At 38.8% G+C, this 19023-nt stretch overlaps 1 protein-coding gene across 2 annotated transcripts in view; it reads right to left on the bottom strand.

Moving 5' to 3' along the window:
• The window catches only part of cntn5 (contactin 5), a 103590-nt gene that overhangs the window by 64482 nt on the left and 20085 nt on the right, over nucleotides 1-19023 (bottom strand). For both annotated transcript variants that reach the window (XM_086216450.1, XM_086216449.1), the window contains exon 3: nucleotides 10596-10714. In XM_086216450.1, coding sequence (XP_086072576.1) covers nucleotides 10596-10650 — 55 coding nt within the window. In that variant the 5' untranslated portion in view covers nucleotides 10651-10714. The remainder of the gene's footprint in view (nucleotides 1-10595; nucleotides 10715-19023) is intronic.

Here is a 19023-nt window from a genome sequence, read left to right as displayed (position 1 = left end):
TTGAATTTAACTGCTAGATTTGCAGCAAAGGGAAGAGGTAACAGTGTTAGTGACAATTCAACGTCATTGTGTTTCTTGATTTTATTCAGCTCAACTAGTTTGACTTAAACAGTACTGAGGACAAATTGTGACAGAGGCCTCTTTTTGTGCAGAAAAAAAGGAAGCTGGTATTACTGAAACTCAGATTCTGCTTATGAGTAATGACATGGTAAATTAAGGTTTAATTATATTCTTGTCATTCAAAGCTGCAGCAAACAAACAGAGCTGCAATGCCCTTCCGGATTTAAAGAAATGTCTTGGAATATCTTTTCTTCAATAAAGCAGAGTCCAGAAGAGAATCTTCAGCTGTTTTATCTGACTGAGACCAGGCTGTCAGCAACAGACTGAACTGTAGTCAGTCAGTTGGATACAGCTTGTATACATGACTTGGCACTGTCCAGTGTCTCGCTGACTGAAACCTACAGTGCTGTGACAATGACAGATGATGTTAAATATCTCGATCCTGTTAAAAGATGACGTTTGCCCTGACTTCATTTAGCCAAGGCTCAGAATCAATGTCAGAGGAGTTAAAAAATGTTACTCACGAACAGTTCTTCTCAACAAAGGCTGGGGACATCCGGATTTCTTTCTGAAAGCTCTATTTTAGATGTCCAATAATGAACTAACAAAGGACAGAAATACTAACCATATGCTGCATGCAAATTTTATTTGAACATTGTCAACGCAGTAAAAAGAAAAAAAAAGTACTGTTGATGAATAAAATGAAAACTTAATCTTTATTGTCTTGGATGAATGTATTTACTGTGGTGTAAATTTAGAAATAGAAAACACTCCTCACAAAAGCTGTAGCTGGACATTTCACTCAAACCATCCTTTACACAGAGTATGGTTCTGCCAGCTTAAACAAGGTGATTCAGAGGGGTATTTGGGGTTTGTTTAAGTTTTATCATCTCCTCTAAAATATTTTACAATGTGATACCCTGAGAAATACAACATTTAAAACACAAACATTTCAGCAATCTCAAGAATGGAGTGTGAGGCACACCGTGAAAGTGCCTTTGGGGCGTGTCCCATCCATTAAAATGAGTTAAATGATGAATATTCCTGGTGTGAAGTCCAGCACAAGGTTCCATGGGGTTGTGATTAGTCTGTATAAATTAATCATGGGTGTTATGTGGGTGTAACATTAATGTGACCAATGACAGTCCCAACTCCTGTAAAGTGGGAAGTTCTTTCTATCTATCTACATAGGAAGTTGTACTCCTCTTTTCTCCTTTGCAGAATTTGCTCTGACCTGTCAAATTTAAACTGCAGATTTCAGATTAGCTGATGATACTGATAACTGACGCATGCATGGATGTTACTGCTCACATTGAAACAAACAGAAGTGTGGTACCATAGACTACATCATTTGTGTTGGGCGACAACATAAAAGCTTTGTGCTGCATCACAAAGGAAATGCATCGACCACTCATGTCTTTATCGAATGAATACATGTGCACGCCGTCAAGCACACATATTTATTATTCAAACAAGGTGGGAGCATAGTGAGAAAATGACAACTGTGTCAGTTAGAAATGATCGCAACACCACCTGTGATGCACTGTGCATAAGCAGAACCAAAAGGGTTAACGCTGATCCGCCACTTCACACACACACACACACACACACACACACATTGTAGCAATTCTCAAAAGCAACCATGAAGCCAATTCCTGGAGACATTTTGAAAACAAGAAACTTGAGGCAACAGCGTGTTGTTTCTCTTTTTTCGCCTATGATATAACAGTGTTCTTTGGATGCCATACATCATAATCATTTGCCTCCATATGTATCCTGATATGTTTCGTGGATTGCATATGTAACAGTAATGTTCTCTCAATGCCATTTTGCTTTTTGTTGTGTGTGAAAGTGCAAGTTATAAAAGGTCAGTTCATTTTTCTCAGGAAAATAACAGTCCAGGTGAGGGCTAAATCCTGACAAATGCTGCATACTTAAAAAAAAAAAAAAAAAAAAAAAAGCTTCTATTGTTAGGTTGACTCCTGAAGCCAACAGGCACTCTCTCTTGTCAGCTGTCACCTCCATCTGATAAAGGCAATGACCCTTGCAGATCCCACTGATCCCTATCTTTCCGAGGGTACAAAATCAGAAGCACTCATTGTTGTTGAAAAGGCTGCACCTGCTGATTTTCTGTGAAACTGAGAGCAATTCCATTGGTGAATGTTTCAGGTCTAAACACCACCTTCATGATAACATCACCGATGGAGACAAAGACCCTTTTATACTTGAACAATAAACAAAAAGCCAAACATTCCTGCAACGTTGTGCTTATTATCATATCTATGCTAGGCTGTGATTTTGCAGAGTTATTTTAGTGGAGACCATATTTCACGATACATTCAGCACTGAATAAAGAAGACCAAGGCCAGATCGGCACAAATGTGCATGACGCTGCAATCTAAAAAATGGCGCATCTTTTCCACATCCTCTCAGCTATTCTCTGCGGCGTCTCCTCTGAGGAATGGCCATGACAGCCAGGTCACTCACAAAATTAAGACATGCTTTTTTCTATTTGTTAAATAGAGGTGCGATTAGCAATAAACTGCCCCATACCAACTTTTGTAAATAATATAGCATAAATAACATCCTAGCCAGTGTTTGTGCCATGAAAGGTTAAGTCCAAAAAATACTTATACAATGAGGTCAGCTGCAAAATGACTTATGTCCATGCCTTTCTGGAGCCTTTTCGGGGTTGTATTCCTTTAATAAATCCCAACAGAAATACCAAAAAAGGGTTTCAGCTGGCACTTACTATTAGTACATCTGGCCCCCAGAGTCTTGAGGCGATGGCCTCAAAATGCAAGCAAACCAAAACATAAGGTAAGGTGAGGCTAAGGGAGGGTGACATGTTTCAGTGGGGCAGACGGTATAAAAACTCATCTGCATGTACTTGGGTTTGCAGAGCACAGATAACGTGTGAATCTTGGGTACGTCTACAGCCTTGAGACTGTAGTGTGAAGAATTAATTAGAATAACATACAGTAAGTAGGTGAGACGCTCATGGGGGCTCAAGTAGACGGAAATGATTAGCCATAGCCTCTAAGATTAATGAAGACCTTCACAAGGAGATTATATTGACTGAAGCTGATTATGCTTGAGACCATTTATTCAGTGGAATATCTTTGCAGATTGAACAATCCATATATCATATGCAGCCTCACCTCACCTCATATCACAGCAGACTACCCCTACTAGTACTAAAACCCAATCTCTCCTCCTGATCCGCTTTGCACCATGGGGACTGTATGAGTTGCTTAAATCATGCCAAATGACACTGCTGTGGTGCATATGATGAATGGCATCAGTGTTGTCAAGCCTCTTAAATGGGAGTGTGTAAGTCTCTTTTTACCATGGTGTTTTCACAGGTGTTCAACTTACAATACACATTCCCATGTTTTACACATTTAAGTTAATCAACTGCAAGTGTCTCAGTGGTTTCAGGAAACACACTCTTTGTATGTACCCGTGTCCTCCGAATTGCCATTTGAAATTCACAGCTACTTTAATTTACTGAGCTCAAACTGTGAGTATGAGAGAGGCTTCTTCAACTCAGGTTCTCCTGCCAGTTGGAGTAAGTCCATCACTCCCTGATGGTTTTACCAAAAGCTAGATCCCACAGTTCTTGTACAGCTAAACTATACTCCATCCAATGTTATGGACTCGTAGAGAAAAGCATGGTTTTCAAAGCAATTGGATTTTTTATTTTTTTTATGATATGTTGGTATAAAATCACCCAACATTAGTAGTGTTGTGTGAAAATCATGACAGGGGTTCTTTGATGTCTATTCCCCTGACTACCAACAAATTTGAGCCATTTCACACATCTGGTCTGTTTCCAGGGTGCTGCTAGGTAATATCACATCCCTTTATATATTAGTGAGATTGGCCCATCACCCAGTTCCATTAAAAGCATCACATGTTGTCAATTACAGTTTGGTATCAGCTGCTACTCAGAGGCAGTCAACTAAAATAGCAGGATAACAGCTACATGTCTCCAGCAGGATGGTATTCTCCCACTTGACTGGCCATAAGGAGAAAAGTGCTACATCAACAGCCAGCCAGAATTAATCCATTATTTCTGGCTGGGGTAGGGGCAGACTAACAGGACTGGGTACCAAAGGTAGGAATCAAACCACCAGTTCAACAAGCGCATGCATAAACACAATATTTTTTTGTCCCGATTACACGACCACAGTGTGATTGTTCAGCTAATGGTGAAGTGTGATGATCTACAAACATGCTAAAATGAAAACCGCGTGTCCACGACCATCAGTTAGTGGTATGTTAACATATTGATAATGAGGACATGCATAATTGCAGTTAACCTTTATTGCTTGGGAGTGGCTTTTATGAAAACTCCATATATCACAGCCATATATTCATTGCATGGCTCAGCTATGTGGAGTGCATGCAAATAATGATCCGTTTCCCCATACCAAACCGTGTTTCTGGTGCATGACTCTTTTGCCCTTGGTGAAAGTGACTTCATGCATCTCTTATGCAGCACTACACAGCTAGGCTCCCTGCAACCCAGATTTAATATTGAGACACCTCCGAGATAGCTGAGGAACAGCTGAATTACAGTCCCACGCTTAACACTCCAAGCAACATTGTAGTTCAATCAGAATTGAGCTGTGGGAGAAAAATGGCCCTGACATCAAGCTTGCCCACTTTTAAACATGAGAGAAATCTGCTTAACCTCTCAGCTTCTGTGTGATTTAAATATATATGTAATGAAACAGCAGAGACAGGTGGAGAAGAAAATAAAATAGGACAAAGGAACTTTTGTCCTCAAAGTGGGAAATTTTTAGAATATTCAGTGAGAACAGCGGGTCAGTAATTAATTACACAAACCATCATGTCAAAAGTATCATAATACTATGAGGCAGAATCACACCATTGGGAACGGTTCTTTTTGGCTAACTAGTTTGAAATGCAGCTCTCATATTAAACTGTGACAAATTTCTGATGCTAAAAGAATACTCCGTTCCCAGTGCTGCTTTGACTTAACCCACTACTTTCAGAGAGATTTTCTTTGTTACGTGCTGTCCAATATCAGGTCAGTCTAAGTGACTGATGGGTAAGAACACGTCTCCAAAGACCCCTAACTTGCGCTTTGCACAGGACAGCCTTATTCATACCTCTGACGGTTATTGCCTGCCCCCGTAATATTTGCGTTACCTTCCCACTCGTTGCCGCAACATGTGTTCAGTTCTGCCCACACTCATGAAAAACATTACCATTCATGCCCACATAATAATAGAGTTATTGATTTTGTGTCTTATCCTGTCCTGCAGGGAAAACACCTTATTTTACTGTGTAGTATTTAACAAACATTTCAAACAAAAAGTGTATTTTGCCTTAAAACTACTCAAAAAGGTGTTTTCCCCTCCAACATTACTTCTTTGTGTCTGCAGAAGTCACAAAACTGTCATCATCTGGTATAATCCATGATGTCTTTGTCCGGCCATATGCTCAGTAATCCACAAACAGTTTGATTTCGGCTAAGAACAAACAATAATACAGGTTGGCATTTGTCCACACTCGTTCATGGTAGCACCACATTATAAGTGATACAGGTTGTTGTTGTTGTTTTTTCAATAGAACTATTTAAAAGCAGAATCTGACAACTTTGCACAAATTTCACATAAAGTCAGTACAGCAGCTGAAATGAAACCCCAATCCCATTAGGGGGTCCATAGATTCATCCTACTGACTATAACCAAACTTAGAAGGAGCTCAAAACATGTTTCCCAAGGCTAAAGGACGAAACAAAAGGAAACAGAAGTAAAATCAGCTAATCGTAGGCATGCTTACACAAAGCTGTATGCTAAGGTGGTAAAAGTGTTGTTCATCCATTGCAAATCCTTTTTTTGTGGTGACATAACTCCTGAAAGGTTAATGACTTGCAGTTTAAGAATTTATATATATTACATTTGACTGACTGTAAAAACACGATACTCCCAAAAGGAGAACAGTATGTCCTTTTCAGTAATGTCATAGTGGTATACATGAAGCTGTTTTCATTAAATATATCTTGTACTTGGAATTTTTTAATTGTTGGTATTCAAAAAAGCCTTGTTTTTTTTACCTCTGGTAGCTGAAGTGGGCAATTCGGTCAGGAGATTTCTCTCCAGGTGAGAATGGAGAGTGAAGGTGAAAAAAGAAGGCAATTCCCAAGTAAAGTGCTGTCAGGCGAGTGAGAGAGACCAATTTTCTGAGAGGCAATGCAGTAAAAAGAGGCTGAGATACCTACCAGGAGAGCAAATTCTGTCAATTATGCAAGAAAGAAAAAACATTAAAAAAAAATCAAAATGTGAATATTCAGATCAAAAGTCAATGGACAAAATTAACTCAGCTGATAAAAAGAACCTGCATAAGCAACTTAAGTCTCGGTTTGTGAACTTGATAGCTTGAAATAAGAGTATAATGATTACCTCCATCAAGGTTGTCACCAACATCAATCTATTTTGCTTGTTTGAGGTCTGCAGGATAATGCAAAAGCTGAAGCTGCTTTTTACCACATCAGTCAGAGGGTTGCATGTGTGGGCCAACGAATAATCCCGTACACTAGTGGCAGATTGATCATAGTGCCACCATTATAAAATGCCACAGAATTTCAAAATGTGGTCAAAAACGCATTAAGAACTTGGTGAGTGGTTACTGTGAAGAGTGTGAGTTGATGTTAAAAGGTGTTACAGTGGTGAGGTGGCCAATTCTATCATGAAACTGTAGTAACGGCACAAGGTCACACATTTTCCATACTTTACACATTTGACAAGAGTCCCAGCCTGAAGACATCTACAAACTGAATTTATCCTCGTCATAGTGCCACCTTGTGCTAACAGGAAGTAATATTATTGAAAAAAAAACAAAAAAATCATTTGATTCATATCTGAAATTACAATGTGATGTCGTCACACACTGTGCAGCAACATAATATATATTGTGTGTTCAGTAGCACCACCTAATGGACATAGGAAGTGACCTTTGCACTTGGCATTTGTCTTCTCTTTAATCTTCTCTTTCAACAGGACAGCCACACACTTTGACATGTCATCTGTGTAGAAAAATAAACTCCTTGGAAATTTCCTCTGAACACACACCTGGCATATAGCTGGCATGCAGCTGCATACAAGTCAAATGAACCAAGCTTTACCAAGCTTACTGCAGTGTCATCAGTGCGCGGGAGCACATGGAAAAATTACATAATATCTTCTGTAACATAAAGCTCAAGATCTGCAAGCTGTCACATGAGCTTGGTCACGCACCTATTTTGGAGTTTGGAAGAAGCAAGTCCTACATTGATAAGCAAGAATAAAGCAGAGGAAAGCTTCTCAGTGAAGGCGAAGGACCAGCGTCATCTTCTAGCTGGTCCAGCAGGTGGTATTTATTCATTGTCTCATTTCACCTTTTGACTGTATGATGCTGGGAGCACACCTCAGGTCAAACAGTGGTTACGTAGAACAGATGCAGACCTGAGTGAGGGTCCATGCAGGGAAAGCAGCATGAAAGAAAATGACACATCTTAAGAGGCCACAGCCTTTACAAAACAAATGGTAAGTGTGTAAAGCTTCACCTTTTCTCCTACTCATAACCACACCTCTTTCACACACTCACAGTTGAGGCAAAATGTCACTTTTTAAAAATAACAGCTTGAATTGCTTATGATTGGAATACAAAAGCCATCCAAGTTCTTTTGTAAAGAAAATCCAGGAGTTGATATTGAACTGGCTTCCACTCTGACAGCCTTCATACCCTTGCTACAGAAACCTGAAAACCAAAGCATGTCAGCCTGAGAAAGCTTTGCCATCACAATTAAGACTCCTAGCTTTTCATTTACAGTCCATTGTTACCAGCTAGTTTCACGCAACCCAGGAGTTCAGGTTTGTGTGCCACTTAGGTATGACAATTACATATTGACAAAACAAGCAAATGTACTGTAACTACTGACACTGCAAGGAAAGTAAAACGCTAAACTGACCATGACTGTTTGCTTAACTACATGCCAATATAACTTATGCGTAATGTACTTTTTGTCTGGTTATGGTCAAGAGAGACAATGCATGAAGCTCTTCGACAGATTCAAACCCAAATCAAAGTGGAGCACATGCACTAATGTGTACTGGTACAAACTATCTAGAATGAAGAATGGACAAGTATGTGCTCAGTGCTGGGCAATACGTTCAAATTCCATTCTACAAGCACACTGATGCATCAATTGCACAGTAGGTTTTGCAGGTATTATATATAATATGCTAGGGGACAGTCGTGGGTCTTTAGCTTCATATGATTTAGACAGTGATGATTTGCAATCAGCAAAAAACAATATAAAAGTGCAGTAACACACGCACTGAATTGTAAGATGATTAATATTCTTTTATTAAGATTCAATTTTTAATTCAACCAGCGTACTTTGCTGCTTATACTAGTGGTAGTTTTATATGCATCACAATTAATGAGTCACTGGTTTGTGGTATCACATGAATATTTATGATTCTGCATGCTGTGTAACCAAAAGCTGGACATAGGAGCATGAAACATTTTGTACAGGAAAGAAGCTGGCTGAAGAGGGAGACACGGAAAAAGGGATAGAGACAGACAGAGAGAGAGAAAAGGCACAAGGGAATACAAACAACGGAGGTAGAAGGAGGGAGACAAAAAAGTCAGTCAGACTCGGTCAAGACTGGAGACACACTAGCCGAGATCACTGGTCGAGATCAATACAAGTCCAAGTCAAAACATCCCCATGACAGTAACCAGGATAATAAAAAAAGCGACTTGAGTATTATAGCCCTTATTTGCTGTGGTTATTATGGCAGTTTGCTCATCCACATTGTCATGCCCAATCCATTAAAATTTATTCAGAACTGTACAGACCCTTGAACTAAGCTCAAAAGTGAAGAAACAGATGTTTCCATTAAATAGTATGGCTTAATGAGCAGCGCTCCATCTTTTGCTCCTATAACACAGCTCAGAGAGAGCCCGGAGTGCGTGATCTCTCTCTGATGACTAGGAAGAACCATTAAAACCTGACCACAGCAGACACAAGGAGGGGGAGAAACACAGAACTTAATATTGAACACTGGCTGCTCATTATTAGTAAAGAAGCTTCCAGGGAACTCAGCTCAAAAGCAGCAGAAAACTGTGATGTTGAGGTTTTGATTCCACTTAAGCTTGAAAGCTACTTTAAAGCCGAGTCTATAGGCAAGATACATAGATCAGCCATGACTTGTCAAGACAAGGACATCCCTCAACCCCTGTTGCCAAGTGCTTGCTCACACCGGGTTGTCTCTATGAATTTATAAAGAGCGTGGTCTACACCTGCTCTACGTGAAGAGGTACCCGGAGATAACTTTGGCTATACATATAAAACTGTGCTGGATCAGAATATGACCTGAATTTTAAACTAAGCTACAAGTGTCCTTTGTTATCAAGCAATTAGAGGCCAAGTCCACACCTTGAGAAGTCTCTGTCATGTTCCTCAAACCATTCTTTGAACATTTTTGGCTGTGTCCCAGGGTGCACGAGCCTGCTGAAAGAAGCCACTTCCTTCAGGGAACACTGTTGCCATGAAGAGTGTCAAAGCAACATCCACATTAATGCCAGTAACCAAGGTTTCACAGCTGAACACTGGCCAGAGCACCACACTATCTCTGCCAGCTTGCTCCTTTTCCCATAGTACACGCCTGGTTTCTCAGTCCCCCAGATAAACAACACACATGCACACCATATGCAAATACAAAAGGAAAAAAAAAAAAAGCAAAAAAAAAGCACAGGCCCCCCTCAATGGCTCGGGACTTGTCACCCCAGTAACCAACAAATAGGAGATGTTTGCTGTTGCTGTGTCGATTTATCCAGAACTATACAATACAGTATGTCTGATAGAGATGATCATGATAGAAAAAGACAAGCAATTATGTGGGAACCGATTAGCTGTACACTGAATGTCCACAGTGAGTGTTGAGCTTCAGTTGACAACATTGAAATGACAGTGCAAGTCATGCATGCAACCTTATACTCTTAGCTCTACAGCTGTCAGACAGAGGGGAGTCATAATGAACTAATCCGTACCAAGTAAGAGGGAAAGCACAGGGAAGAAACAATGTTGAATAAATATTAAAATTAGAAATTAGATAATCAAAGGCAAAGGAGCATGTTCGTCTATAATTGAATATGTTGAGATATTGTTATCACAGAGACATGACACCAAAGCCAAGATGCTTCATCCCAGCACTGAGCCCTTCCACGGCTTCTCTTTCCTCGGAGAGTAGAAATGCTCAAAAGAGTCATGGCATCTTCACTTGCTCCTCTGATATCAGTGAAAAATTCATCATTTCCAAACACATGGATTTCTCCACTCACATTGTAAAAACACCCATCTCACATCCCGAAATAATGATCCGTCACATTTGTGCATCAAGATGTAAGAACACAGGTTAAATTTCTTCTAATATCTGTGGTACCAAAAAAAAAGAAAAACCATACAGGACTGTATCTTACTATATCTGAACATTACATTTTAAATTCTGTACCTGAAAGGCAACTGATGACAGAGAGGAGGAGAAATGGTTTCCATGGTGACCCCATACTTGTTGAAGAGGGTCCCTTCTGCCCGAATGTTAGCAACTCTGCTTCTTCATTAAAGCTGTGCCTACAAACAGAGAGACAAACATCATTTGTTGGAAGGCTGTAGCGATAACAAGATTTTCCCCACTCCGCTGTTTTATGTCAACTGTGCACAACATCTCATAGAAAAGCACTGAAAATCCTCCGTGTTTATGCAGGATTCTAAATGTAAAAAACAAATCACACAAAGAAAAACTGTCAAATACAGTACAAACTGATTCACAAGTCGGGCGTTTTAATGGACAGTTGTGCAATTGGGCACTCTTTAACGTTACAGAATGCATGTATATACTACTTTTTAAATTATAGACAACTTTTGCTCCCTACTGTTTACTGTTCATCCTTGCATACCATTTAATATCAGTACCTTTACCATTGAGTGTTAGCTAGCCAGGTGTTGCTCACACAAACAATGACAATTATGGCTGTGCTAAGAAAAAAGCATGGTCCTTTCAGTGAGGTAGCTTGTGTGCCATTTTCAGAAAATTAGCACGAAAGTGACATTTATAGTTGATTCTGCTCTTAGTCTAATCCCTAATTGCTACTGATTGCCATGGAAACTGTGCTTCCAAACTGTGTTTGTGTTTCATAAAATAGTCATTAAATATCATAAAGAACACTTGGGTCAAGTCATGTCATCAGTGCAAACATGCAGAAATCCCATTACTTCAAACTGTATGGACTGTACTGTAACAAATGGACTATAAACATCAAGAATCCATTATTTAAATCCCAATCTTGCGGTAATTAATTTATCACAACCAGATTTACTTTACTTATTTTCTGTTTTCTTTGCATGTACTAAAAGCTAAGGGCTGTAGAAATTAAATGCTAATTTGAACATGAAATATTGTTTCTTCTACACAAACCTATGTGTACATTGAGCAGTAATTGTCATAGCAGTGTATCATTTAGGGTGTATTCAATTAACCACTGTTTTGCTAATCACAAGTAATAATTTTTAATGGACATGGTGTAAAAACAAGTACCACTGGTTGAGGACACAGCACCTTGAATCCTACAGGGGAAAACAAAAAAAAAAAAAAGGAATCACCTTGGCTTGATGACTGTAACTATTTCCTTTCACATGGATAACTTTTTGTTGACTGTAGAATGCACCGATGTTCTCAAATATTATGGTGAAATGATGTCGGAAGTTACGTACAATTCATTTTAAGTTTAAGAAGTAGGTACATCAGCCACTCCCATCTGGGAATGTAATCCTTACTGCAGACATTCTGAGATCAGTCAATATGGCAACTATTGGCCCGTACTGGTTCTTGTGGCGTTTGTTGATTCTGTTTTCACGATGTTCATTAAATTGTTGAGCATCAACAATAAATGTTACCACAGTGGTGACAAAAATGCACACAGAATACACTGCAATTTATTTAATGGATGCACACCCAGTTGGCTTCCATCATATTTGGCAGTAATATTCTTCAAAGGCTCTACTACAAACTGCAGAATCAAAGCAACACCATACGATTTATATGATTTGTAGCAAGAAATAACAACAACAACAACAACAAAAAACCTGTTCTCTTCTACCTCTGGACGCAATTATATTTGCAAATAATGCTAATGGAATATCATGCCTTAAGTATAATGAGTACAGACAAGTGCCACACTTTTTTATTCACTGTCAATTCTGCTCATATCACACCAAAAGCTGCATTCATTTATCTTAAATTTTCAGCCTCTCTGTCTCCCTCTCTCTCCTACAGTCTTCCTCATCTTCATTTAAACCATCTCTGTCATTTAGATCATTAATGCAGGAGCTCAGACAGCTTTGAGGGTTGAGGGAAGCATGTCCAGATCTAACAGGAGTTGTCTCACATTCATCATTTATGCCGCCCCGTCTTTGTCTCACCTCATTTGCTCCCTGCAATGCACCAGCAGTAGTACGAGTGGCTTAGACACTTGGCAATTAGACTGTTATTTAGAGACCAGAAGAAAAACAGCGATGAAGATGTTATTCCCTTCATTTGCTTGCTGTTTTATGTCCTTTTGCAGCCTGTTGTGAAATACATCACTTGCTATATTCTTCTCTATCGCCATCAACGTTTTTTTTTTCCTACAGCATTTGGAAATACTTTAACAAAGGGGGTGACACTCAATGTTTCTTTCTTAAATAGCCAAAAGGCCTGTTCTTGAGAGAGCTGGTTCAAAATGTTCTCCTATTTGAAAAATAAAGAGGTTCCCACTCTCCTTCAACTCACTGTGACCTTCCTTGAATCTCACTTGCATACAGCTGCATATAAATAGAACATACCATAAGAGTGTGATAGAAGAGGAGCAGGAGTCTTTTGCATACATTAAGACTCACACCATATATGTACTATCTCGTCTTTTCAGGACCCGACTGTCATTGTTTGTACAGGTCAGCTTGTTATCCTGGTAAACTACAAAAGTAAGCTATACATATAATTAATAAGGCTGCCTACTCTGATAAAAAAAATAATCACCTTTTATTACATCTCAAGCTTTTATAAAACAATACAAATAATTTAAAGGATTGTTGCAATATAGGATTAAAATTATGATTTGAGAGATGTTTGCAATTACTGACTAAACAGGGAAAATCAGGGATTAAAAGGTGGTTTGAATTCATGAAACAATGCCATTATGGTGCTCCTTCCTTTTCAACGAAAAAAATAGTTAGGTTACATTGGAACATTCCTTTTAATTGAGTGTCGCTTTTGGAGATTAATTTGATTAGATATTAGCATAGACATATGCTTTGCCATCGCTACACCATACTGACTATTACACTTAACGTATTGCGTGATGACTGAACAACAACCTAACAATCCACAACCACAGTCAAGGGCAGGTCTTCATACCTAACGGAACCCACCAGCAGTTTTTGTTTGTTTTTTTGTCTCATGTCAGACCAGGGGTGTATTTTTATTTGATTAAATTTTCTTTTACAGAATAGAGACAACTTTCCTTAAGACAGTGTTCGCACCATGTCTTGAGTTTGGTATTAATCTCTTTGCACTTCTTGTTTTGGTTATTTTGGGGAGTGAGAACAAAACAATTCAACTGCCAAAAAACACACCTGAAAATAAAAGCTTGTCCTCTTCAAGCCAGAAATATATAAAAAAAAAAAAACTACGTCCTGTAAAAGAGGGGGGAGAAAAAGCGTTTTTCACATTTTACTGAGCTAAAATGATCACGTAGATTGTTTGGAAGTGAGACTGACAAAATGCACACTTTGTTTGGCTTTCCTTAAAATGACGCCAGAGCTAAAATGACAGAAGGATTCCACATAATTAACGTATTAGTATGTACTATCATGGTATCAGGAGTAAGACTGACATATTCAAAGCATTTTAAATAATTTAGGATCTATCATCACCAAGGTGTAAAAACTGCATTTTTAACAAATTTTTTAAATCCTCTTTTAGAGTCATTTTGCCAACCAAGCGCTTGTTTTTTTTTTTCTTTTGCAGTATTCATTAGAGGTTTGTTTCTCTATACAACATCTCTGCCCACGTTCAACACATACACATTTGGAGCAGAGGCTCTTTTCAGTCTGCAACCTCTGAAGTAAACATGTCAGAAACTCACCCTGACTACACCAGGCAGTTGATGCATAAACACACACAAACACCAACATAACTATACAAAACAAATCCTATTATATTAAGCTTACATTTAATTTCAATATCTTTATTTTGCCCAAAATATGGCAAAAACAGGCCATTTCCAGTAATAGCGACTTGTGCCTCATGGCATGACAAGGGGCAGAGAAAAACAGAACTCGATGAAAGGCAGGCTTTGAAGAGAAAACCACACACACTGCAATTTAACCAACAACAACGACATAAAAAGCCATATATATGTATAATTTTGTCTCAAACAAAAGCGATTAACATTTTTGTTTTTGAGCCAATACAAGCTACAATGCACTTTACTTTCGTCACACACACACACACACACACACACACACACACACACACACACACACACACACACACACACACACACTTTGTTTTAATCACAGTGCAAAAGGATGTTGTTGAAACATAATAATACCTGGATTACACATGTCCCAGTTTTGCTCTTTTGACCAAAACACCTTTGTTAATCAGAAATCGTTTCTGCATTAGCTATAGCTACTACACCCCTCCACCAAGTTTAGTAAAAATCTGCCTCATTAGTTTTTGTGTAATCCCCCTGTCAGGCAAACAAACACCACCTCAAATCATCCCTCATTGGCAGAGGTAATAAGATGGATAATGGTGGAAAATCCCCACCAAGCTGCTGCTGCTGCTGCTCCTGCTGCTGCTACTCTTGCAGCTACATACCGCCTGTGACGCCGCTGCACGGCTTTACAACTTGTGTTAACTCACAAAGCTTTACCATAACATGCATGCTCAGCAAAGTAATGCATCTGGAACTAATTACATAGTAAGTTATTAATAGAACTATCTCACATTGCAGAGCATTACACAGCAAGTGACAGGCTGACACCCTCGCTGCACTCTCAGAGCAGTTAGCCTGTGACTCTGCTGCTGTGATGAGGTGTGCAATGAATGACAGAAAATTTCAGTTTGATCCCACTAAGTGTTGGTTAAAAATATATTTCATTAAAGCTATTTTTATTTTCAAACGACAGGTGTGGCCAAGTTATGCATCAGCACATACGCTGGGGACACCTGCACATAATATAATCATCACCACGGCAACTTCAGGAGATGGAAAGAAACCACCATATATACTGATATGCTATGGCTGTTTAATTCTGAGAAAAGAAAAATCTCATCTTGATTATTTTGTCTGCAGTTGCAATGCATTAGGATTTGTGATATTAAATAGAATGTTCATTTTTTTATACTATTACTAATAATAATATTATCAATTTCATTGGAAAATCCATTAAATTGTTAATATTATTTTGTGGGGATCTATGTAAAGACAGATAATCCAGCTCATTAGTATATGATGAGTAGGCAGGACATCTCTGCACCCCCACTATATCTCATTTTAAATGGTATTGACACACAGTTAGCCTTTAAGAAATATTGTGCTTTCCCATAACTAAAAATTGCAGTAAGCCATATTTTGTGATTTTGATCAAATCCCAATTAAATGTGCAGTTCTGGTATATGCATAATAATTCCATTGATGGATGTCTATGGATCCCACGGTGGTGGTGCATTATAGAACCGGGATGAGTTGACGAACAAGTCATCATATCACAATTTCATTGATTTGACTCACTTCTATTTTATGCAAATAAGGTCAGCCAAGAGCATCATAGCAAGCTCAAAAAACAGTAAAATAAAAAAGATGGGGATTTGTTGCTGGGTGGTGATGGTGAAAACAGTCAGGCTAAAACTAAAAGTGCTGCCCAACTACACAGAGCCTTGCAAAAGACATCACTGCTGATCAGAGCAATCATTGACTGGATACCCCTGGCTGTGAAGCGGTCAGATTTGGTGAAGTAAGATCATTAATATCAGTGTTTTTCTGCTCTGTTTCCAAGTGGTAGAAATTATGTTTTTAGGATATATCTTATGTAATACAAATCAATGATGTGACCTAAATTCTCAGGGAGCTGTTTGCAATTACTGCATTTGTGTATCTGCTCAACGCTACTTTTGATGCTTAACATTCCATTCAGCTGGAAAGGATGTCCAGATCAAATCCTCCCCGAAAAACTCTGAAATTGGAGGGAAAGTGCAAGTGCTGTGACTGATATGATGCTACTGTCTGTAACAGAAACAATTAGGTTTTTTTGTAGCCTCAGAGCCAATCATAAGACAAAAACTTTGAAGAAAATCAGCCTATTTGTGTGCAGTAGTAAAGATCTAAGCACCTTCTCGATTTCTGCTGCCAAGATTTCATTAGTACACATTCATGGGAAATGCCTATTGAACATAAAGTAATTGTCACGCCTTGCAGAAGTAAATCCAGGAGAAGATTTTGTCACTTGCATTTTGTGACTTGGCCATATACAGTACCTGACATTCAACTGACGACTACAGTTCAGAAAAAGGATGACTGCTCATGACCACGTTCCCATTCATTAATTGAACAGTTTACCCATCTGTATCTCCAAGTGACAACCAAGTGACAAGTGACATCCTCAAAACCACTGACCTGATTTTGCTGAAACTGAGAAAAGCTCAGCGATGTGTCTTATTCTTGAAAACCAGCATTCAGAAAACCACAATGATTTGCCTAAGGGGGCCCATGCAGCAAATAAAAGAAATCATATATCCAGTCTTGTTTCAGACACCATCGTGAGGTTGTTTTTGTTTTGTTTTTTTGTTGAGATGTTTCCCCATCCCAAAATGATCCATTGTTTTCTTTTCAATTCATTTCTTTTCTTTTCTTTCCAGAATGTAACAATGATGTTGGAACTATGGCTGGTTGACTGGATTTTTAAGTTTTATTTTGTGTTTTATGTTTAAGGGTTGGTCTCGTGCCACTGTGTGTGTGTGTGTGTGTGTGTGTGTGTGTGTGTGTGTGTGTGTGTGTGTGTGTGTGTGTGTGTACTGTATGTGTGTGTGTTTTGCTGTATCCAGAAATGTGAAGCACATCTCAAAGGAGCTCTTTAGCTCAAACTAGCAAAGTTCACCTGGCAGCTGGGTCAGACTGAGGTCAAATGGCATTCATCCTACCAACTAACTACATCAAAAATGATAAAAACTTCTTAAACAAGGTCTCGCTCTTGTTTGTTTGATTTGCGAGTTTGATTCAATTAGACAAATCAAGACGCGTTGACCTCATTGAGTGAGAGAGACGGGTTGAGGCTGCTCTCAGGTGAGTGTTGAACTCATGTTATAGGTTGGCAGTAAACACCAAACCCTCAGCGGGGCAGAGTAGTTCATTGTACCTTCTCCATACACTGTTAGTAGAGGAGGGCAGCTGTCTCCTGGCGGTGTGGTCTGCACAGTCTTCTGAGATTTCAGGCAGGATACTCTGTGTTGTCCTACTGCTTACACTGAAAAGAATTCTTACCTTTAGTTTAGAGGGATCATTTTAACTACAGGGCTCTGCTCTGCCCTGTTGCCTCTGTACAACAAGGTAATCACACAAATACTTCATGTATTTTGTTTAACAGTACTATGGTATTTATGTAATTATATTAAGTTTAGAGTGTTGCATCATCCCATTGCAAGGAAAAAATAAATAAACCAACTGCATGTAATTTGTGATCCGCTACCAACAGGCTGAATTGATGGCACGCAAGTGCGACTGTGTATTTTAGCTGTTAGCCACAGAGCACAGTCAGGGTACTAGGGTCTCTTGTTTCAAACGCTGATTCTCTAGTCTTTGTTAAAATAACATTATCACTCTAAAAATGGCTGGTGAGATTATCATTTTGGTGACAGTTTCACCCTCTTCTGCTTGTCTGTCTTTCAGTATAATAACACACAAATTTACCAGGCTCATTTTTACAGGTTTAGCAGGAGCCAAGCACGAAAGCTCCATGCTCCCATGATCATCATGAAATCATCTTGCTACCTTCAGCAGATTTTGGAAAAAGCCATATTATTAATAAACTGTGATAAAGCAGCACAGACAAAGCCTTCCTGTACAGTGTCTTATTCTGACTAGAGTGGCTGTTCCCACGCACAATTATCTCTTCTGAACATTTTACTCATCCTTCCACCCAACATAGCTGTCTCAGGTCTCTTACTACCACTTTTCACCCCTCAATGGTTTTAATTGTCCCTATGACCTCAATCAAAAGACAATTACCAAAGGGAAGAGCAGTACAGGCAATTATTGTCTTCACCAAGAGACAGAGCACACACGAATGGAGCTAGCACCTTTCAGAGTGGTAAAATTACATGTGCTGCCGTGATGAAGAAGTATGTGCCTGAAATGCTTATGTCCTTAAAAAAAGACTTGAATATGAAAAGACACTTACACTTCAAAGCCCAATGAGCTAGATGCAGTTTGAAGTGGTGCACATACATAAGGTAATGTAGAGGAATTCAGGGCAAGCTGAGATGAATGAGAAAATAGGTTAAGATGGACTGTTAGCATATGGGCATTTTTACTTTTATATTACTCTCACATTAAGTAGATGAAACTAATTTTTCAAAGAATCTTCTTTCTCTGCTTTGACAGTCAGTCGATAATTGATTGCGTGAATTTGAAGGACTTGAGAATAAGGCATAGTCTATTAAAACTTTACTGCTATGAAATCTCGTGGCCAATGTTTGAATGCAAAATTCACACAGGGGCTGGCAAAGAACATGTTTCATTTTTTCCTTTTATGGACTATATATAAATACTCCAAAAAACGTCAAAATCCATTTTTTAATGCTAATTTGCAGTTAAAAAAAATAAAATTTGTAAGCTTCT

The sequence above is a fragment of the Aulostomus chinensis genome, chromosome 10 (genome assembly GCF_037954235.1).
Source record: "Aulostomus chinensis isolate RoL2024-O1b breed Wild chromosome 10, RoL_Achi_v1.0, whole genome shotgun sequence".
NCBI lineage: Eukaryota > Metazoa > Chordata > Actinopteri > Syngnathiformes > Aulostomidae > Aulostomus > Aulostomus chinensis.
The sequence above is the reverse complement of the archived record's forward strand: the minus strand, read 5'-3'. Positions and strand labels throughout refer to the sequence as shown.